The sequence below is a fragment of the Anas acuta genome, chromosome Z (assembly GCF_963932015.1).
Source record: "Anas acuta chromosome Z, bAnaAcu1.1, whole genome shotgun sequence".
Taxonomy (NCBI): domain Eukaryota; kingdom Metazoa; phylum Chordata; class Aves; order Anseriformes; family Anatidae; genus Anas; species Anas acuta.
This window is the reverse complement of record NC_089017.1, coordinates 33,799,715-33,823,825: the sequence shown is the minus strand read 5'-3', so window position 1 is coordinate 33,823,825 and position 24,111 is coordinate 33,799,715. Positions and strand designations below refer to the sequence as shown.

The following is a 24,111-nucleotide window of genomic DNA, read 5'->3' as shown; positions in this document are numbered from 1 at the left end:
GATGCTTCCGTATAATGGAAAGAGGCTTGCATGGAGGATCTGTTTGTGAGCTTATTTTCTCTTTCAGCTCTAGGACTAGATGATGTGATTGGAAACTTTGAGGTTGGCAAAGAATTTGATGCACTGCTCATCAACACCAAGGCTTCAGACAGCCCTTTTGACTTGTTCTCTGCCGATACTTTTGAGGTAATCTGAACAGGACTAATGATCCAGAAAATTACTGGAAATAATGTGGGGAAGGTCTGTGATACAGGCAGAATGTAAGTCTCTTCAGGGTCTTTCCTGTAACAGTAACTTGGGTATAGTGCCCTACTGCTGTATGTATCTCAAACCAAGAGGTACAGGGATTTTATCAGAATCTCACTATCTCAATGACGGGCATATATATCACCATGAAAAAAAAAAAAAAAAAAAAAAAAAAAAAAACAGAAAAAAAGAAAGCATGTAGCATTTAAATGCAGTAGCTCTAGCTGATAATTACAGTTAGCTAATTGCAGTACCACAGCACCGCAGCCAAGGAAGAATAATTACTTTTAGTTAACTTTTGGAGTTCAAACTCAATAATGGCAATCCATTCCTAAGTGAAAGCTGAATTACCTTGGCTTCACTACTGAAAACTGAAGCTAAATTCCTGGGACTATAAAAATGTTTACAATTTTGCCTTGTTTTTCCGAAAATAAGAGAGCTCTAAAAAGAAGAAAGCACTGTTTTAGCCATATACTTGTTTATACTGTCAAATTTGTGCAGTATTTTCTTCCGGAGACATACATCCTCCCTACTGAAAATTAATTATGACAAAACATGTATATTAAGTTTTAATTTTACTCTCTGCAGGCAGTATATAGGAATATATAGGAAAACTCTTTTCATCAGTTGTTTTCATCAGTTTTTAATAATTATCATCTGGGTTTGCAGATACTGCTTTCTGAATTTGCTTTTCTCCCATTTTTTACAGGACAATCTTGAGAAGTTCCTTTATCTAGGTATGTGCATAAAGCTCTCGTGTTGTTGTATATGTCACAGATCTTCTAAATCAATGTGGAGGTTGTTTTGCATTCATTTATAACTGCTAAATAAGAATTAAATAGTATTTTTTTTTTGGGGGGGGGGACAAAAGAACAAAAAGTAGTCAGTTTAGCATGAACAGGTGCATAAGTTTAATTGCCAGATTCATAGCCTCATCTGTCTTTATCTATAGCATAAGCTAAATCATATTTCACAGAAAAGTAATACTGATTTTTTTTTATGCAAAGCCTACCACCAGTTCAGAACAAAATCTGATTTCTGCAGACCAGTTGCTGTTGTGGTACCTGAGTGGTACTGCTGCCTGGTACCTGAGTTAGTTCAGATAGTATGCAACAGCTATTTCTGTACTGGTGTGTATTTGCAGATTTTAAATCTGCTAAATACATAGAAAATACATGACACCACTGCAGCAGCTGAACGCTATGTGTTTTTTTTTCAAAGAAGCATGAGTAGTTTAATGCCCATTGATGTTTATGGTGTTTATGGCATCTGACTATTTCTCTTGAAATGATACATAAGAACACAAATGATATATAAGAATACAAGTTTTTGTGGATTGCATCATTTTAATTAATAAAATCAGTGCATAGAGTTATGTGCAATTCTCTCTTTTGACTATGTTATTTCAGGTGATGATCGGAATATTTCTGAAGTGTACGTGGCTGGAAAGCAAGTGGTTCCTTTTTCAAGTTCAGTATAAATCCATTTTTCTTTTGCAAAATATTCTGCTGACCTCTCTGCCTATGATTTGAAAAAAGATTGGATAAACACAGTGCCTGATCATCAGGAATGACATTTCATTTATGTTTAATGTTTTAAAACTTTCAAATGTGAGAAAATTTGTTAGATCTTTCAAGAATTATGTTACCAAAATTGTCACAGTTCTAAGATGAAACAGGCATTTAAATTTATCTGTAAAAATAGTATATGTGCATCAACAAGGGATTTGCTAAATATCTTACTTGAATAGGACAACTGGTGTTCCTTTTAATAATAATGTAAGAAGTATTAAGGAGAGCAAACAAATTCTCACTGTCTATAAGATGTTTAAATTGAAAAAAATGCCAGTGCTGGTTAACAATTTCTGCAAATAATGAATATCAGAAACAAGTGTAATTTCCTTTGTATTATCACCAAGCATAGAGAATTTAGTGTCATTTGAGGGCATTCAGAACATTTTTCATTTTTGTTTATGTATGTGATTAGTTTTCAAAATTTAATTTTAAGTATTTTTTAATTGAAATTAATTAAGAAGTATGTACTTATAATCAGTTAAGGGTCCTTATTATCAACAAGCTCAGATATCTGATTAACAGTCAGGCAGAAGAGAACTGGTGGAAGAACCAAGTAAAAAATACAGAATTGGTCGAACAGAACAAGAGCAGAAGGGCTGCGCCATTCTGTGATGCTGTGAGCTGAAACTACATTTCCTCAAATTTCACTCTGATGTTTAGAAGCAGTCTGCCTAATCTTCCACCCATTCTCTTATTGAATCTCCTTCAGTTGAGTGACCACTGAATGAAACGCATAAAACCAGAAGCAGGCACTGAGGTGTCTGTGCGCTTCTCAGTTGCAAATACTTTTTTTCTGGACTAGAGGGCGTGCTTCCTTTAGTTCAGCCTCTTGCAGAACCTTATTAAATTCATTTGCTCCTGATTATTCAGACTATGAGTTATAAAATATCCCTTCTGCTTTCTGTAGTAGAAGTGAGTATGTTTAAAGCAAAAGCTGCAAGAAATGGTCTATCTCTCATTGTTACTACCTTTGACTTGAGATGTTAATTCCTCTCTGGAAAGAAGCAACTCAATTTCAATGTGTTCCTTTGTGTCTTTCAACACTGGAACAAAAATTCCAGCCCTGTACAATGCCAGCTAAAAAAAAAAGAAAAAAAAAAGTGCACTTTTTATTTTATTAGTCCATGTAATTTCCTTTCTTTAAAAAGTGTATTTCCCTGCTTATTATTGCAGGTTTTGTTTTGTTTTGTTTTCCTGATAGGATTAGTTTGAGAAGGGAGTTTCTTGTTCCTTTATTATGTTGTTTTTGTTTGTTTGTTATTATTTTTTTTAATGCAAAGAATGTAAACTTTAATTTCAGTGCCAGTGGAGACAATATTGCACTGAATTACTGTATGTATGTGTTGAGTATGGTTTTGGGGATTGCTTCAAACTCCTTCGATTTCAATGAGCTTAGTTTCATACTTTTATCTCACTGTCTGATGATACAAGGGCGCAAGACCTCCTTGTGCTCCTAAAATAAGGTAACTGCATGAAAGTCTCACTCTGGGTCTATGTACGAGGGAACATTTGGCCTAGTATCGCTAACAACTTGCTCTGATTTTAACAAACATTTTCAGAGCTTACATACATTTAAGGCTATACCTAGATGAGACAGTTTAGCATCAAGTGGAACTATACAAGCTAGCTTAGGCATTGAAAATACGTAAAGTCATTTTCAGTGTGGTGTGTGTGTGTGTATCTTTTTTTTTTTTTCCTTGACGCAGAGTAGCCCTACTGAACAGCATGGTATTTTGGCTTGCATATGCCACCCTAAAGCTGCTGCACTGCTTGCTCATATAGAGTTAGCTCAGGTATCTTCACACTGCACTGGTCTGTGCTGTATGTTTGCTAAAGTACACTCTTTTTTTTTCCATTATGTTTAATCATTCCTAAGGCTTTAGGATTTAAGATTTAAAGATTAAAGTTTTCACATTCCATCAAGGCGTCTGCTTAAAAAGATTGTTCGTCATGTGTCCCAATTACATACATAGTAGCACACTTCCTTGGCAAATACAATCTGCAATTCTTTAACTTGGTTTCCTGATTCAGGGAGCATTTTTCCTCATGAATTTTGACATGAATTAATTGACCAAATTTCACATTCCAAAACCAAAGATCTGTGAGACATATGTTTTAATTCTCCAGTTACTGTCTGAAACTATTTTTAGGGAGTTGCATAGTTTACAGCTTTGGCTTTCCTATAGGAATGTATTTTGGGACAGAGAAAGATTACGCAGCTTTGTGTTCTATATATGTTTGTGCTGTAGTTCTTTGCTTCCAGAGCTATGAATTATATCAACACTTTTATTTAGTGGTAGTCCAAACCATGCCTGACTTTATTGCTTCCTTGCTATTCTGTGGGGTTGTTAAGAATAGGATTCAGTATTTCTTCTTGAAAGATTTGGCAGGGGGAGGAGAGGTTGCTTATTTGCAAATTGGGAATACAGAAAAAAAATCTAACAAGTTCAACACTAGCTCCTGCTGGCCCATTTACAAAGGGACTCCCTAGGAAAGTACTGCCAGTGAGCTTTGGATTTGGATATGGGATGTGTAATGAGCAGTTTCACTCTTGTTAAAATTCAGGCACAAGGCAGGAACTCAGCTTTTTGATTATAGCTTTACTGATGTCTGGTAGCCAGACACAGTCCAGACTTGGAACTGGAGAATCATCTTTTCAAGAATCTCAGCTGAAGAAGGAGCTCTTCCTGCAGCCCCATACGCTCCCTGTGACAGGGAGGAGCATGGGCCAAGATGAACAGTGTCACATGTGAGGTGCTTAGTGGTAAAGAAAAGAAGCCAGAATTTGGTGTGAGAGGGAGCCAGTGGAGAAATTAATATAGCCACGTAAAGAACAAATTGGAAGGTAGTTTCAATAGAGGCATCTTAAATAGAATTGAGTGAAGCAACACTCTCATGCCAGAAAAAAAGAAAAAAAAATGAAGTAGGACCCTTTGAGGTAGACCTAAAAGCTCTTTCAGTGCTTTTCAGGCTTACACAATGAAAACTTAATGTTTTAGGAGAGTCAGAGGATGTGTTAGCCAGACTTCTTTGAAGCAATTTTGGGAAAGTAACTGAGGACCCCTCTGTGGAGTCCTTGGGACTCTGTGGCTGTGTGCAGATAGCCAAGATGCTTGGTGCAGTAGGAGAATATCAGTAGATGAAAGTGGTTACTGCTGATACTCATACCTCTACACCGTATGCAGTCAGTGCCTACATATAGTCTGATTCCTTGGATGAATGTCCCCACTGCTTACATGGTCTGAAGCAAGCCAAATAATTGGTGCAGATGCTTGAAGTCTCTATTAGAGTTTGGAGTGTATTTGGCATGCAACTGAGCCTCCAGTGCAGATTCTTCCAAGAGAAACATAATCCTTTGTGGTATACCAAAACTGCCCTACAAACTGAACCAATATTCAGTCAGTGAGGCTGACTGGAAAATTCACTTCAAAACAATGCTACTATCTCAAACCAAAAATGCTGATAGAGGCAAGGACATAACACCATTCCCCCTCCATACTTATTGCCACAGACAACAAATGAAAGCAACTTCCTTTCTCCTCCCTCCTCTTTCAAAAAATATAAAATAATCATTAAAAAAAAAAAAAGTAGAAATAAGCCAGCCACACACTAAGGGGAGATGACTAAGTAGAATAAAAGATAATTTTCAGTCAGCATAAATTGACATCATGCTACTGACTTAAGATAAAGCCTCTGGAAAAATGTACATGCAACTGTTTCCAGATGTCAGTCCTCATTAGTTGTCTTTCCAGATTGTGGATGGGATCTTTATTTTTAATATTTCTTTGTGTTTAGCATCAACAAACCTTTCAGACAAATTAAAATTAAGGGTAGTTTGTGGAAAGCTTGCTTGTTGGGACAATGTGTTTAATGTGTTCTGTGTTCAGATGACCAGCTATTTATTATAAATGGAGTATATATGAATTACTTTTATATGTTGATCTCATTGTGTCACTTTAGTTTTTGATTATTAATGAAATGCAAGTAAGTATTGCTTATGCATTATGCAGCATTATTTGAATTATTCATGTGTGGCAAGTGGAGTTATTCACTTTCAAATGTTGGCTTGGCTTAATGTTTATATTTATTGTGTGGTTTTGTGCAATCAGAAAGCTTTATAGGAAAAAAAAATATATGTTCATTGTACTGAGATTTTCATTATTGTAACTGGAATTTCTGTCAAAAAGAAATGTTAAAGTGACCCTGTTTAAAAGTCTGTGCCTGATTATACAGTCATGAATGAAAAAAAGTATAATGGTTTTATAAAAGCTGACACAAATAGTAATGTTTTAATTAAAAATATATATATTTACAGAGAAATAGATTTTTTATTCTAACCATGATTGTGCAGTGCAGATTAGCAAAATTTAATGATTCTTGCTAAATACCTGCTAGTCTGCTGAGCAAAGAATATAACTTTGATTGTATATTTAACAAGAATATACATGCTTTGAAAAAGAAGAAGCCTAACTTCTTTCACAGAATATCTCAATTTTAATTTGAAGTTATATTAACAATATTGCTCAGAGAAAGAGTTTGCAAAAAAAAAAAAAAAGTTAAGTTTTCCTGTAAACAACTCTTAACAGATGACAGAGTGGACAGCTTCTAAAATAACACTGGGATTGTGTGAATAAGTGGTAATATATTACATGCTGCCCTGTGTATAGTAGTGGTCAACACATCTCTAAAGAGATGGTGCACAAGTAGAAGGAATATCAGGAAAAAAAGAAAGAAAAAAAAAGGAAAAAAAAAAAGAAAAAAAAAATAAAACAAGGGACATGGGGAATTTGAGAAAAGACTGAAAAAAAATCTGAAAAGATTTCAAAAGGCTGGCAGTAGAATGAAATATAATGCAAAGTAGAAAGAAGCTGGATTAGGGGAAGTCAGAAAATCACGATGACGTATCAGTGAAGTTTTAGGTAGGAAATGCTCAGAAAATAAGAGATTTTTTTCAGGGTATATTCTGTTAAATCATAGACTTCATTCCTTCAGAAAGTCATTGAAGCCCAAGAGTAGAACAGATTTCCAAAGTAAAGCAGTTATTTATGTGCTTAAAAGAAGAGCCCAAATTATCACAGCTAATTATAACACTTTTCAACCTCTCAAAATCTACTTCAAGATTTTATACAAAATTACCTGTAATAACTCCAGTAGAAACCTAATACAAGTTATGTTTTATCTTCATGTCTCCTATGAAACATTTGGCATTGGCCAGGTCAGATACTGAAGCAGTCTGAACTCAGGGAAGAACCTCTGCTCATGCATGCACCACACATCGTGCATCTCATGGTGCAATGATAACAGACTCCAGCACAAGAAGAAAAGTATCTGGTGTGGCTAGACTCCCAGAAAATGAGCTGTTTTAAAAATCAGCTTGTTTTCAAGTCCAGAACACTGCAGAGAGCACAGCATATTTTATACTGCACATACCTAATAGGGAACTTAAAGCTACCGGGAACTTTGCCCTGAAGTTTGTTGTTGTTGTTGTTGTTTTAAGCCCTGCTACTGTATGTGTAACAAATTGTGCTTCTCTCAAAAGAGAAGCAAGCAAATGACATCTGCATGGCTCTCTTAAATGAAACAACAGCAACAAAAACCATTCTTGGGAAGCCAAAAGGACATCAGCAACAATCTGCTATGTAAAGTTAATAAAACTGTTAGTTTTCCTCAAAAAGCTGAGCAGTGCTTTTGGAGGGCAATTTCCTGGAAATTTCAATGGAAATTTTTTCTTGGAAAATGTCCTAAATCAGCGTGTGCTTCAACCAATGAGATCCCCTGTGGCTTCTGCAAGCAGCAGCTATTTGTGCAGAAGTGAATGCAATAGGCATGCCTGAAGTCATATTTTCTCCCTGACCAGGACTCAGACTTGTGTGTTTAGTTCATGGTTTCTCACAGACTTCATTTTAATTTGAAAATAAGTGGTATGAATGAGTACAACTGGGAGAAGGATAAGGCTTGAAAGTCAATCTTATGCCAACCCACCTAAAACTTAAACTCAAAAGATCTCTCCCATCAGGAAAGTATTATTATGTTTTCACAACTCTTAGACTCAGTGTTTTGGCTTCATGACTTGAGTCAGCAGGTAGCAAACACTGCCAAGACCAGGATGTGAAATGTGAGCAGCTGACATAAACATAAGAGCATTTTACCTTGGTCTGTGTTTGAGCCACAAGAAGCTTTGCTTAGCCTTCTGGTGGCTAGCTCCTAGGCTCCTTTACATAGAAAAACTCCCTGGAGCTAAGCCTTCAGTAGAAGGGACCAGTGTTGGTTACAACTGAAGATTTTGATCTCTGTGTCGTATCTGACCTGGCTTTGGGGATGGTTTGTGTGCTCCCTTAAAAGCTTTTGCTGATGAAGGTTTTAAAAAGTGATTACATGTATTCATTAGCTGTTGAAGATAGCAGACTGTCACCCTTGCTTCTATATGAGCCTTCTTTCCCCAAGGGAGAAGGGGCATTTCAATGCAGTGAGCTTTTCTGATTCTGGTCCTTGGTTTTGTCAGCTTGTCACCTATTGTGTGTAGGCTCTGTCACACATTTTCATGAGAAATACCAACCAGGAGTTACGTTGTTGAATGCCTCTTCCCTGTTGTGTTTATTTGTAGCTTCAAGGAAGAACAATGTATTTGGAAAAAAATGCTATATGTGATTTCCTCTGTTCTGCTTGGTTTTGATCATGCTAAATGGGAACTTATGTACTGTTGAAACAAAATAAAGTGGCCTTGTGTTTACACCAGCCCCCATCTGTTTCTGTGTTTGACTTTGGAGGAGAGAGGAGGAAGGTGGCAAGCAGACTAATGAAGATTTACAGTGAAGACCATAATACATGGCAAAGTGTCAGTGAAGCTCAATACTGGGAAACTCAGACGCACCCACTGTAGGGGGTTGTAAACTGCTTCATATGTATGACATTATTTTAAGGGATCTTTTTCCAGACTCTAAATTCTTAGAGTATTTGATGTAGCTTTATTACCAGATTTGCTGGCTTGATAAATCAAAGCAAGTGCCTCAGTAGCATTTTTATTATTTTGTGTGGAAGTAGACTACCCTGAAATACTTTTTTCTTGTGTTTGGCAGCAAGCACACAGAGTCACATCTCCTTTAATGTGTTTTTCTTCACTTTCTTTCTTTTCAAAGCATAGACATATAAATGTCCCCAATCTAAGCAGCTCTGAATCACACCAAAAACAGATTTCCTTAAAACAAAAACTCCCATAGGAGAACCACTAATTAAACGCTGAGGAATTGTGTGCTGCAGTTTTGAGAATTATGTGCAAGTTGTTACCAACTAATGCAAATTTATGTGCACAAGAAATAAAGTCATTTTGTATTTTCATCAACCAATTTAGCACAAGTCATGCAAACTACAGAGGAAAGACAAAATAAAACTTCTTTGTTCTACTGTTTTTAATAGAAGGGCCTATTGAAGCTTTCAGCATTGGAATTCTATTGCTTAATATTTTAGTTTGGAAAATAGCAGTGAGAAATGCCTTCATGACATTTTGCTAGAGTACTATATTAAGTTTTTATCTGAGATTTTATTTAAAGCAGTATAAGCCCCAGATGTGAGCACAGCGGGTATGTAAGCCAGTTTGAAAATGTAGGAGCCTTTGGGTATGTTGTCAGTAAATCTCAGGTACAATTACCTGTTTCACTACAATTAATTGGTGCAGATGTGGTGTACACATGTGAACGCAGAATTTGCAAGTTTAAAAAAAAAAAAAAAGCCATTGAATAGTCATGAGCAGATTACCAGTGTAATTTTCACCAGTCTCTTCCCATGGCTATTAGGAAGAACACAAAGACTCTTCATTTGGGATGAGGTGCTGAATCATTTATAACTAAGCTTAATAGGTTTATAGTTCATGAGTTAAGAACATAGTTAAAATGCAAAGGAAAGTTGCTTGCCCTATGCTTATATCCTGTAATTAGCTGTCTTCTTTCCAAAGTAACAAGTTTGTGAGTTTAATTCTTGCATTAATTCTGATTAAAAATGCCCTTTAGGAATTAACCTAAAAATATGTTCAGAAAGGCCATGAAATCCAGATGGAATGTGAGCAGTGCCTCTTTCTTTCCTATTTTGTCCTAAAGGTACCATTCAAAATATAATAGATACTCCGTCTATTAGAACATGGAAGTAATAAAATGGTCTAATCCCAACCCCCAGTTAAAACAAATTGCAGCACTGGTGAAGGCCCATAGCTGCCATAGGCACAACTTCTCTGGTACTTCGTAAAGAATATCTGTTCCACTGCAGGCAGTGTTAACACTTGTTATATTAGATATAGTGCCGACTAAACTGTTCCCTGAGCTTTTAATTTTGAAGAGAAGGGACAGAAATAGCTGTGGGACAAAGGGGGATTATAAAGATTGAACTTTGCAAAATTTTTACTGTTAGACTTACTGCTGCTGTTTCACTACAAGTTCTGCTTGGTAATACTTCTGATCGGTATATGGACTGTCCTTACATGTGATCATCTGTGCATTCCGGTTTTGGCTAAATATACTTCAACTTTATACATTACCATATCTTTGGAAAAATGCCTTTATGTGTGAAAATGTAACGGTTGCTTAGGAACTTAATTTATGACTCTGAAGTAAAAAAAAAAAAAAAAAAAGAATGTGTGCACAGGTATTTGCATAAGCAACCCTGTAAAAATACTGTGACATTATTCATGACTTATTTTCATATTGTTTATAAAAGGATTACTACAAAGAGAATCTCCAGACAGGTCGACCTGTGTACATGCAAAGCTGTCTTTGAAAGTTAGTGTGTGCATCTACGTTAGCATTTTAGTTCAGAGCACGAGTGAGCATTCAAAGAGAGTCTTCCAGTCACCTTCATTTCTGTGTTTGCTTTGCCTCACAGAGTGGTTTTGAACTGCATTGCTTTGTAATGAAATAGAAGATGTACTTAGAAGTGCACCTACTACATTCAGTGGACATTCAACCCATGGGACTGGACCAGAGCTAGCCTGAAATTAAATGACTTGGAGCGGAGTGTGAAATACATTTCTGTTACAGAATTTGAAGTTGGCATAAATACTTGCCATTGCTGAGTTGTAAAGCCTAACCCTTGAATCAATTCTCTTGTTATAGTTCATCAGTGCAATTCAATTTATGACTTCTTCTCCCTTAAAAGATACATTTGTTCCTCCTTGACATTATTCTAACCATCATTTTCTTCATGATCTTATGAAGTGAGAAATTACTGGCAGAACATGATTTATGGAGATTTGGTTGAAGGTTACCTCTAAGATTGGAGTTAAATCTTAACCTAAACTGAAAGAAAATAAATCTTAATGAGCATAATGGCTTTAATCACCATGGACTAAATATCAGAGACCAGAATGTACCACCACCCCCTGAAGAGCCAGTCCTGTTCCCCAGGTTTACTCACACTTGTACACACAAACAAGGATGTCCTTAGCAATCCCCTAGCACAGCACAGTGGCATACGATTCACAGACCCTTCACCTCATATGCTAATTACACCAGATGTCCCGATGAATTTGAAACTCACTAATGCCAAAAATGTTTAAATACAAAATTAGTTCTCTTAAAAATACACAGCTGTGCCCTGCTCTTACTTCAGCAATAGTTCTTAGAGTAGGCAGTGTTTTCCTTTCACATTCAGCCTTGTGCAAATATCCTACAGGTATCACATTTCCGACTGTTCAATTTTATTAAATTCACCCTAAGAAACATCTAGGCTCTTTTTTTTTTAAAAAAAAAAGTCTGCTTTTCTGTCTCTTTTTACCAAACACATACCAGTAGTGCAATGACAGAGATTTACAGGTCACTGTCTTCCCTGTGAGCCCACTGTAAAGGGTCCTGTCATTTCCCAGTCTTGTCAGGTGGGCTTTTGGCACCCCCATCACCACATCGTTAGGTTGCAGAGGGTCAAGGTCACTTTTTAGCATCAAATATACAAAGATTATGAAAGAAAAGATTTGTATTCTTTGGAAGTACCCTCCAAATCCAGCTCTGCTTGCCACTGTCCAGCTTGGTGTCCTACCAATGACACATCCTACAACCGTGATCTTCTGCTCCTCCAGTGAGAGCTTCACTCTTGCCTCAGTTGAGTGTATCAAGAATTTTTAAGCACAGGAAATGTACTTTTTTTCTTTTTTTTTTTTTTCTTTTTTTTTTTTCCTTCCCCCTCCCCCCCTTACTGTTACTTCAGAGCCCATCATATACACTCACAGTTGTGAAAATTCCATGTGTTAAAAAAAATACTGATTCTCCTCTGTTGGTCCTGAGGAGCAAGGAAGACAGACATTTCACAAATGAAAAAGATAATACAGATCTCATGAGGCCTTGCCATGCATTTTCCCTTTGTTTTCATTTATATAGAATATATAATAGAACATATAATTTCTTATGAGTATAACTTGACCATATCTTGAACTCTTGCTGTTGTGGAAAGAGTGGCAACTGTTGCTGGGTTCCTTCTGAAGTACAGAAATGATTCCTGACCCCAGAGCAAAAGGACCACTTCACTTTTCAAATGCCTGTTGCATTACTAGCTTCATGCTTATTAAGATAAATGCACCTCTGTCCTTCCAATGCTGACCCACTGGCAGTCCCTCACATATATAAAACAGCCCCCCACCTGTTCACCCATTGCTTGAGAGCTTCAGTTTTCCCATCTGATGTGACCACAGTTGTGTAGAAAAGGCGATGGTCACTGCGGCATTTGTACAGCTTGTGAAACTGCAAATAGATGTGCCAAAGGAGACCAGCACTGGCTAGCAGTGTATGCCAGTCGGCGCTGAGTGATCCTGACACCAACGGAGGGGCTGTGCATGTTGTGGCCCCTTCCAGCATCCTTATGCCAAGGTGTGTGTGCTCCAAGAGACATTTGAGAGAAAAGAGGAGAATCTGAACTGTGTACAGAAGGTGCTTTATGGAAAGAGAAATTCACAGATTGCTAAATCTAAGCCTTTAAAGAGGTGAATGGTTACAATCCTCTGCTCTGATCTCTTCTCAAGACTGGCCCTGAGGGAGGGGTGGTTGGGGTGGCCCCACCTTCAGGGCAGAAGCCTGTGAAAGCCAGAGCATCCCTTGATTATAAAGGGAAAGCAAATAAAGAAGCAGAAATACCCCCTTTCAGGAAAACTTCACAATTGGTTCATAAACTAAGAACAGAAAGTTTAGATGACATTGATTTCTTGTCTCTCATACCATTTTACAAAATTTACAAGATGTAGCCTGTAAGGGCAGAAATGTAGTGAGTATGTTTTTCATACATTACATGTTTGTGTGTTAACATAAATATATGTCTAAGAATTTTTACAGTTTGAAAAATAAAATCAACTTTCATATTAACTCAGCTGCAAAGAAGTTGGTTATTTTGTAAGGCCAGCACCGAGTACTAATTCAATGCCATTTTAGCTTGCAAACTATGTTTTCCCATGTGAGCCAGGCGCAGAGCTGGTTAATAATTTCCATTTTTGCACTTGAATAAAAAACTAGCGAAACAGATGAGAAGTTCATTCCAGTTCGACTCTGAGATTATGGATTTTTCATCAGATTTTTTTTTTTTTTTTTTTTTCCGAGTAAACAGGAAGAAGGCTGTCCCCTCTGAAAGCAAAACAAGGAGAAGGGCTGCAGCCTCCAAAACAAGGAGGCGGGCCGGGGCCGTGCCCGTGCCGTGCCTTGTGAGGTCCTCAGTGTCGGGGGCTGCCCGCACGGGGGCGAGGCAGCGCCGTGCCCGCAGCGCCCGGCTGGGCCCGGGGGAGCGGGGGGAGAGGGGAAGGGAGGGCGGGACGGGGGGAAGAAGGAAGGAGGGAGGGAGAAACAAAGGAGGGAGAAACAAAGGGAGGGAGGGAGGAAGCAGGAGGAGGGAGAAAAAGAAAAAAGAGTGAAAGAGCAAAGAAAGACATAGAAAATCGAAAGAGTAAACGCAATAACGAAGGGAACTGAGGGGCAAGAACAAGAGAATACAAAGCCCTTTTCCCTGCTTTTCCCTGCACAGCCATCCCAGCCTCCCCATCGATAACACCCCCCAGCTGTGTTAAGGGCTGCCGCTAGTCACTAGGTGTGCAGACCATCTTCACACCTCCAAATGTCGGTGCACCTCCTAGAGCAGCAACTGCTTGCAAGGAGCACACAGCTATTGCTCCACAAGGCTACTGCCATCTCACACTTCCTTCCCCAACGTGTAAATGTTCCACAAAAAAAAGCTTGACTTGCGTGGGTATTTGAGGTGATGGCTGAAGTCCAGGGTGGGAGAAGGAATGAGAATGTTACGTCCTTCAGTGTATGACAGCTGCAGTACTCCTCTGAACAGTCCTCTTGCAACATAGAGGTCTGCACTGCAGAAGATGACACAACCTGCCCAAAGGAACACTCAGTTCCTTGGCATTTAGGCCTGGGAAACGGTATTTAGATTAAAGAACAACAGCGATAACAACAACAACAGTAATGCAGACCCTCTAGAGCCTGGGGAGTTCCCTGGTGGTTATTGCCCACAGAGCATGTGCTACACCAGCTGCAATGCTGAAGGCTGCAGCCTGCCAAAGCACAAAATACCACGATGGTGCTGGACCCCGGTGTGCCTGTCACCAGCACTGCTTGTACGTGTGTGGCTGCAGGATCACTGCCATGATTTGTGGCTGAGCTGCCCTATGGCATGCTGTGCAATAAGCTCAGGTGTGGTTCTGATGGGTGCCAACCCTCTTTATGATTTTCCATGCATTTCGTGCAAATGTAAGGTTTAAATGCCTAGGTTGGTAATACTTATCTGCAAAGACAAAAGCTGCTAAAGAAAAATAATTAAGTTGTGATTTAAGGTGGTGGAAAGATAAGCAAGTAACAGCCAAGGAATGGGAGATGGGGTGTTGTAGTCACTTGTAACTTTCTGCCCCTGGCTTTCCTCATCCACACATATCCACAAGCACAGATCGCTCCTAGCAGCAGCCTCGGAGACTCTTATTCTGGGTTATTTTTCCCTTGAAAGACTGTTTAGTCACAGAGCTCAGGGAAATCCCTTATAGAGCCACAGCAGAAATAACTCACTCCCAAATTAGGCCCTGTCAAAAACCCACAAGTGAACTTTGGCCCAAGCTACTAATGCTGTGGAAATATGACTGCAGGCAGTGGGGTCTGTCCCCAGACCGTCTCCTGGGTGTAGTAGTGTGGAGGAGCCGTGCGGTGTGTCAGCCAGGACTCATGCCCTCCAACACATCCCTCCCTGACTCATCCCATCCCGGCACCTGCCCAGCCTCTGGTCCTGCCCTGTCTGCCTCTGTGAGGTTCACAGGAGCTCTATGGTGCCCTTTGCTGCCAAAATACTGATGACGTGTCCCCTGCTACATATGGGCTGCTGTCTACCTCCGTGAAGTTGAAGCTTGAAAATCAAAGCCTAATCCAGTGTAAGCACTAGTTTGCCTTGAGGGAAAGTCAGCTCTTCCAGTCGTTTTATCCAGTGAATGTGTTCCCCAACAAGGGATGTTTTTATATTAATGTTCCTGCATCTTGACCCCGAACTAGAAAGATTAAGTCCAACAGGAAGGAAGAATAGGTTACAATGGAATTCATTCTTACTATGCTTTTAGAAACATTTTTAATCCCTGCTTGAGTAAAGAGCATCTGCTGTTAATGCTGGCAAAGGTGGTTTTTGCTTCTGTCCGTGATGGTAAATGACAACAGGGGATGCATGCATTCAGGCATAGTGACTGTGTGGGAGGAATGAAACACTGCCGGTGCAGAATAAACCAAAACTTTGTGAAATATGGGAATGAGAAAGGAAATGGCTCTGCCTCATTGCCACATCACCTCATTAAATGTGGTTTCAGGTATGGAGTTTGTGAAGGAAACCATCAGGGGCTCACTGGGAGCCAGGGCACCATCCTCACCCCCTCCAGGCACAGTCTGGGCATGGGGTGGCTGGGAATGGGGTAGGTATTTGCAGAGCTAGGACCCTCAAGGGAGTCTTGAAGGGCACTAATGGAATTGCTCAGTTCCCCACCAAACATGTAGCCGCCCACCCCTGGCTGTTGTAAAGACAAACAGTGGAGGTGAGAAATGATTCTCCCCGCCCTGCTGATGTGGCCCACTAAAGGTGATGTTAGCAGTGTGTCAAACAAGAAAAGGTAAAAATGTGCTATTAATGCACTTACTCTCTCAGTTTGATTCAAAATGAATCTTGTGTGGTGTATTTGTTTCCCATAATTAGTGCATGGAGGGTACTAATAGGGTACTTTCGGGGTATCCAATAAATCCAGTTTAGGCAGCCAGCCACAGAAAGTTACCATGAGCAAACTGATGTTTAGTGGCATCTGCTAAAGAAAATCAAACTGAACAGGTGGAAGAAAAAATCACCCACTGCAAGTAGCATTGATTAGCCACTGTCAAATGCTATCTGTAAATCCTGCCGAGCATACTAGGTTGCTGAGGGATAGTTTGGGCATCGCACTGATGGCCCTTACCCATCTTCAGACCAAAATTAAAATTAAAATAATAAAATAAAATTAATTAAAAAAACACACCCTTTCTAATTTATTTAAAACAGTCTGTCTGGGAAAGAAAGAAAGAAAGAAAGAAAGAAAGAAAGAAAGAAAGAAAGAAAGAAAGAAAGAAAGAAAGAAAGAAAGAAAGAAAGAAAGAAAGAAAGAAAGAAAGAAAGAAAGAAAGAAAGAAAGAAGAAGGAAGGAAGGAAGGAAGGAAGGAAGGAAGGAAGGAAGGAAGGAAGGAAGGAAGGAAGGAAGGAAGGAAGGAAGGAAGGAAGGAAGGAAGGAAGGAAGGAAGGAAGGAAGGAAGGAAGGAAGGAAGGAAGGAAGGAAGGAAGGAAGGAAGGAAGGAAGGAAGGAAGGAAGGAAGGAAGGAAGGAAGAAAGAAAGAAAAAGAAAGAAAAGCTATGTGAAAAAGGAGTTGGCTCAGGAGCCCAGGAGCTGTTGATAGGGTCAGGGTCTTCATGTGGAGAGCGGGGATGTCTTGGATGTCATGCCAGCCACTGTTGGTCACATCTGTTCTCCTGCAGGGGAAGCTGTGCACTTCTTTAAGCAGGGATGTCCTAACCTGGGTCAGAAGAAAGGGATGTCCAGCAGGACTGTCCTGTTGCTAGTAAGGATGACAAACACAGATATCTGGGAGAACAGCAAGGTATGTCATGAGCCAAGGCTTTCCTCATAGCCTCTTGTGTTTTCAGCCAGGAAATCAAGGATTTTCAAAGCCAGCATTACAGAAGGGATGCTTGGTTTAGCTCCTCAGTTTGTCAAGTTCCTTCCTGAAACCTTTTACATTTTTGTTTTCCATCACATCCAGTAACAGTGAGTTGTACCTGCTGATTATGTGATACAATCATTTATTCTGCTTGTTTTAAACCAGCTGCCTAAATGTGACCTTGTGTGCTCCCCTGGTTCCCAAAGTGTAGTCTATAGTGAATCACCATCACCTTTTCCTTTAGCATCACTGTTCTTAAAATTAGTTTAAAGAAAAAAAAAAAAAAGAAATATTTTATACTTATTATCTTTTTGGCTTGTATTTTTAAAAAGTTTTTTTTTTCATTTATGTGTTTTGCAATTTGGCTTGGCAGAGAAATATTGTGGCAGGACAGCAAACTAAACATGAAGTAGACTGGGCTGATTTCACAGAAGGCATGGAGTGACAGCCAGTCCTGCCTATTCCTTTATGGAACAGGACATTTTATAGACCTGGGAGCAGCAGAACATTTTGTACATCTTGTGCAAAAGCCAAACCACTTGGGCTTGCCTGCTACCACAGAGACATCGTATCTCTGTCGGCCAAGGTTGGTAGACGGGTTGAATTAGACATCACTGAAGGATGGTGTCAGACTCAGCCTTGGCCAGAGTTTAGAAAAAATATTGTGCAGCTAATGTCCTTTTTCTGATCCAAGACTAGATTAACCAAATCAGACATCCTTGGTTTCTTTCCGCCTGTACAAGTGTGGTGTAGGGGGGGAGAGCTGCTAAGAAAAAGAGAGGGCAAAGAGAGGGGAGGGGCAAGAGGAAGATATTTTCTCCTTCCTCTCCACTGGCCTTTACCAATATAGAACATAATTCTTAAAAGTGATCCTTTCCAATAGAAAAAGAATACTGTAATAACATGGTTATTTCATCCTCCTCTTAAGGACATGAGAGGAAAAGGCACTATCAGTGGTTTTGTTCCTCACAAGTCCTTCCAGAGTAGTATTTTGAGTTCCTGCAGATGTGCTGTCCATGACCACGACACATATTTTATGTTCTGGGACAAGTTTAGAGCCCTACTTCAAAACCACCACCAGACTTGAGTTCTGACCCCAGCAAATTCACTGCTAAAGTACCTTAACTGCAAATAGACACAAAAAGTGCAAGATAATAATACGACCCATTTGGGTCATGATTCATACTCACTGCCATTGTTCATGCAAGTACTCAGAATAATAACATTTTGTTTTATAAATTGTCCTCCAGGTACAATTAGATAAGCCTTCAGATACCATGGTAATGAATGTGGGATGGATGAATGAACAGCATGATATCAGTATATAGTAAGGATAAGAGTTTGTGTCTTGTTTTCTAAATCCAGGATTATCTTGCAACCCTGACATTCTCATGCACACAAAGACCATGAAAAATTCAGGTGGAAAAAAGGCTGCAAAACCAAGGTCCTAGTCATTACCAAAAATTACTTTGCAATTACATGACTGTCTTTTAATAAGACTTACTCATCATTTTATAGGAGAGGGGAAGAAAATGGGCATCACTTCATTGCTTTGTCTCACTGTGGCAGAGGCCTGGGAAGACAGGCTGGATGTTGCCCTTTCTCTGCTGGTAGAGGGGATACAGTGATGTGCATCTCCTTGTCCTTGAGAACTCACCTGCCAGGTCTGCATGTCAGGAGGAAAACCAGCCACTCCTGGCTGCTTGCAAAGGTCTAAGCAACCTGCTTAGAAAAGCAGTGAAACTGTGCATTTTATTGCTCCCGAAGCAAAGTTCACATCACTTTGGGAGAGTTAAAGATTTATGCATCAATTTTACCAACTACTTCCAGTCTCAGCAGCATGGGAAGATGTTTATAAAGGAGACTCTTACCCGTTCAGCAAAGAAAGTTGCAGTTTGGTTTCTTATGTCTCCTAAATGATTGTGTTGGGTGTTTCTGTTTCTGCACCAGCCTTCTGAAGTGTTTGTACAGTAACACCAGTACTAAATGCACGGAGCTGACTTTTGCATTGGCTGAGATCACTGAGTTCACTAAATCTCTACGTATTTAACTTTAAAATACGGGGGCTGAGCTAATGGATTTCAAAGAGGTATTTAATAAGCAGATTCCTCCACTGCTCGCAGAAGTACAAGCTAATAATCAGACAAAATTGAGCACAAGCCTGATTTACATGGTGCCTCTCACTGTCATAAACAGCTTTGTCATTCTCTGCATTTTCCCTGGCCCATTTACTGCACAGGGGGTCATCACCTTTAGGGAATTGTGTCCTTTTCAATATTAAAATAACAGCTGTACATGACATGAGAGATTAAAATAGTTGCATACTGGACTTTGAGACTCCTCTTTTAACAGTTTATCCTATGATCATAAAAATAGAACAAATACCATTATTTATTGTTGCTTGCATGTCAGACCACCTAAATATGACATATAACCCCAGGCTGCAAACTTCTATAAAATCATAAAACAGATAGTAAAAAGAAATTACCTCCCTTTCCCCTGCCAAAAAATAATTTCCCTGGCACTTTCATTTATTGTCTTGTGTTGTCCTCCCTGCAGTTTGCATGGGCAGGCAGGAAAACATTTGCTTCAAAATCTGGCAAGGTGGGTCAGACATGGACAAAATTTGATTGGAGGCCTTGCAAAGGACAAAAACATAATACTGAAATTCTGTCTTAATTGTTTTAAAAGAAAAACATCACCTTGAAAATAAATAAAATAAAATAAAATAAAATAAAATAAAATAAAATAAAATAAAATAAAATAAAATAAAATAAAATAAAATAAAATAAAATAAAATAAAATAAAAAAGGCAACTGAGCTTGCTAGAGTGAACCTCATGGCAGCACATGCACCTTTGTAGGATCTTTGGTGGCATGTTTGTGCCTTTCCTCTGAGCACAGGTAAAAGAGAGGTCAACATCACTTGGGGAAATTCAATCTTCTCTCCCATTTTACCACTTGCAGTGAGCATGGGCGTGTGGAACTGCTTATGCTAGAGCAATGCTGGCAGAGGCGATGCTGTCTTGCCCAGATGTGGGCTTAGCCAACTCCATCGTTTAATAATATCTGTCTTTTAGCCATTTGCCCTGATGTTCCAGGGCCAGCAGAGGCAGTGTGATGGACCTAAATGCTTGACACCTTCACAGAGCACCTGGCAGCTGGCCCTGCCCTTCATGTAGCCCTTTTGGGCTGCTCAGAGCCCCTTTGAGTGCTCAGCGGGATAAAGCTGAAGCAGTCAAATTTTGCGGTGCTTGATCTTGGCACTATCAGTGCAGATAAAACAAATATGCCTGCCCAAAATATTTGCTTGGCCTTGAAAATTTGTTAAGGGACTAGCTGATGTGCCCAATGATTTCTTTAACTAAACAAATGGAGATTTTTTTTTTCCTAGGTTGTAGCCTTGGGAAAGGGAAATCTTAAGACACTGGTTAATTTCTTTCCTTTGAATTTCTTTACAAAAACTATTTCCTTGTATTGAAATGTCTTGTGAATAGACAGGGAAAAGAAAAAAAAAAAAGGCAAAAAAGACAACAAAACAAATGTTGATTTTTATGTGCTGAGTCCCTGTTGGTATATGCTTGCCCTGGCACTGCTGGGAAGGAGGTGATGGGACAGGCATGGACATGGCAGCAGGTACCACTCAGGATCCCACAGATAACCCTTTCTCTCCAGGAAATTTTGCAATGTTCTGGGACCTACCAAAGCAATCACCTTCAGATGTGTCTGAGATGTGTCTGCAGGGAGGCTGAGGCACAGGGAAAGCTGTGGTTAGCCGCAGGTTATTTTAAACTGAATCAGACTCCTCAGCTGGTTTTGTTCCTACATTTGTGGGCTGAGAAAGGTATTTTCCTTGCAGTAGAAAAAAACCCTATGTGCCATGCTTTGTGGCTGGAATCCTGGGAACATGAAAGGTTTTTCAAGAGGTAAAAATGTGCATTTGATCTCTGCAAAAAACAGGAGTTTGGTTCTCTATGCTCAGCACTTGGCTCAGGTGGGTAAGTGGGGGACAGGGATGCTCAGACCCAGCTCTCATCCAGAGCAGACCCGTGTGCAAACAAGAGCTGTTTGAGCAGCAAACTTCCTAAGGGTCAGCTTTGGGAAAACACAGGGATTGCATACTTTTACCTGTATTCCACCTAGCTAAATTGTATTTGGTTAAAAAGATAAACAAAGGCTGGCAGTTGAACTTATGATAGTGAAACATACCCAAAAAGATGGTATAGTTTGCAGAAAAAGTGGAAGTTACCCTGCATGCTTGGGATTTGCAGTTAATAATGATATTCTTGTGTCAGCTTTTTCTAAAAATAGCCTTCTATTTCCAGCCCCAAATAGCACCCTACTTATACTTAGAAGCAGACTCTGCATATATTAGCTTTCTTTCTCCAGTACTAGTAAGTTTTGCACAGATACGTTCTGGGCGTGATCTTCTGGCTGAGCTAGTTAAAAAACAACCTCCTCAGCAGCTTCTCAAGTCATACAAGCTACTTCGAGGAAATCAGGGGCAGGTTTGCTTCAGACAAGCACAATTCACGTGCCGCCAGGAGGATAGGGGACTGGAGTGAAGGAGGTGGGTGCAGGCCAGCGGGGTGTCACACACCAGAGGTTTCCTCAGCCACAAGGCACTGCCCAGAGGTTGCACCTCTGCCCTGGCAGCTGCTCACTCACCCACCCTTGGAGTGATTTGCCATGCACCTCATTACAATGTGCCTGTTTGGGCAAACTCTGGCTGTGGAGTGATTGCATATGTTGAGGTGTAGGGGGTGAAAGGCTGGGGCAAATTCAGGGGCTGGGGCAGCACAAGGGGATAGGTCTCATCTGGAGCTGGGAGGGCAGGGCTGACCCGTGGAAATGAGCTTCAGCCTCCCACTCGTGTGAGCATTGACTGGTGGTGGGCTCTGGGAAACAACAAGGACAGGGCTGCAGAAGTGCTAATGTTATTATTCACCAGTGTAACCTTTGCTCTCCAGCAGCTGTTTGTGTAGGGAGCTAAATGCCTCTGTTTATTGAAGGCTGGTGACTGTGCTGACCTGTGACTCACCCCCACCAGATGACAAACCATTAAACACAACAACCTCTGCTTACGTGAAGTGCTGAGTAAATTAACTTGGACCTTGAGGCCATTTCCTTACATAATATAATTTCCAAACTCTAGTTTAGAGAGTCTTGCTGAGGAGTCCGTGAACTCTTCCCACTGTTGATCCTCGTTTATTGCCAAATGCTTGCATGAAAGAGACTGGATTACTAGTATCAGAAGGAATCCCACCTTAAATCAAATGTAAACCCATTTCTGTAGCCTTCATGTTAAGGGCTTAGTCTCCGCTAGCTAACCCTGAAGCTATGATGACAATCAGCAGACTATGCATCACTGCTGTGTACTTGAAGACAATTAACCTCAACATTGAGACTGAAACAGCAATTCCACAGCAGCCAAAGCAATTCTGCTCTGGTGGTCTCACCTCGCTGGTCTGTTCCTTCCTCCTCCTCACACTAAATCCAGTACCCAGTGATCTCTCCGTGAGCTGTTCTGGTGATGTTTAGTCAGAAAAGCATCCAAGCCTTTTGTCCTATAAGGTCAGTCAGAAGGTAGGCTGTTAGAAAAACAAATCCGGATGGATGTTGGCCATCAGATGAGTCCAATATAGCAACCAGAGGAACTGACTCAATCTCCTTCTAACACTGAAGCCTGTAACTAGACTGAAAGGGATCAAGATTTTTCCAGGGTCAGAAACCTACTTTCCCTTCATACAAATCCATTAGTACTTAAAATACAACTAAGGAAAATCTACTTTAGTCTAATCCTGTTTAAACCTAGTCTGACCTGGTCTCCCAGAAGCATTATCAAAGTCAAATGGCGCGGTGCATAAGTGATTTCAAGGGCTCCTTTGGGAACTCCTGGTATATTCCTCATGTATCCGACTTCTTGCTGACCTACTAACCTTCAATGAAATCTACAGTAAAAATGCTGTCTGTTTAATGAAAATCATGATCAGCACACACAGAAGAGCCAACTCTAGGCAGATTGGGTAGACTTTGCAATTTTTTAAACAATGTAAATATAAACACGCACTGTGGTAAAGAATAGATAAACAGGAACAAGCAACACTGAATGAAATTGCTTTTCATTTCCTCAGGTCTGTGTTCCAGTTTGCCATGGTTCTGCTCGAGTGGGCAGCCGAGCTCCACCACAGCCGCTCTCTCACTCCCCCTCCTCAAAGAGGAATGGGGAGAAAATATGTGAAAAGGGCTCAAGGGTTGAGATAAGGATGAGAAAATCATGCAATAATTATTGTAACGGGCAAAACAGACTCAGCATAAGAAGATAGTAAGATCTATTGCTTATTACTAACAAGCTAGAGAAGTGAGAAACAAAGGAAAGAAACCAAAAGCACCTTCCCCCCCATCCACCCTCTTCCACCTCCTCCCCCCGAGCGGTGCAGGGGAACGGGGGAATGGGGGTTATGGTCAGTCTACAGCACTTCTTCTCTGCCGCTCCTTCTCAGTCATTCTCGTCCCCTGTGCTGTGGGGTCCCACCCATGGGATGCAGTCCTTGATGAACTGATCCGGTGTGGGCTTCCCACAGGCAGCAGCTCTTCCAGAACTGCTCCAGATATGGGTCCGTACCACGGGGTCCATCCCTCAGGAGCAAACTGCTCCAACCTGGCTCCCCCACGGGCAGCAGCTCCTGACAGGTTACCTGCTCCCTGCCAGGTCACCTGCTCCACCGTGGTCTCCTCCACGAGCTGCAGCGTGGAACCCTGCTCCACCGTGGTACTCCATGGGCTGCAGGGGGACATCCTGCTTCACCATGGTCCTCTCCACAGGCCGCAGGGGACTTCTGCTCCGGCGCCTGGAGCACCTCTCCCCCTCCTTCTGCACTGACCTTGGCGCCTGCAAGGCTGTTCCTCACTCCTCTCGCTCTCCCAGCTGCTGTGTGGCGCAGCGTTTTTTTCCCCATCTTAAATATGCTCTCACAGAGGCACAAAACAACATCGCTTATTGGCTCAGCTCTGGAAAACAACGGGGCCCTTCCCAAACATGGGGCAGCTTCTAGATCCTTCTCACAGAAACCACTCCTATGGCCCCCTGCTACCAAAACCTTGCCATGTAAACCCACTACACAG

The 24,111-nt window shown here is 40.5% G+C and overlaps 1 protein-coding gene across 1 annotated transcript in view; it reads left to right on the top strand.

The window, feature by feature from the left end:
* GDA (guanine deaminase) overlaps positions 1-8,555 on the top strand; it is a 33,428-nt gene extending 24,873 nt beyond the window's left edge. Inside the window, exons 12-14 of the mRNA XM_068667952.1 lie at positions 68-186; positions 956-983; positions 1,656-8,555. Coding sequence (XP_068524053.1) covers positions 68-186; positions 956-983; positions 1,656-1,726 — 218 coding nt within the window. The 3' untranslated portion in view covers positions 1,727-8,555. The remainder of the gene's footprint in view (positions 1-67; positions 187-955; positions 984-1,655) is intronic.
* The last annotated feature ends 15,556 nt before the right edge of the window (positions 8,556-24,111 follow it).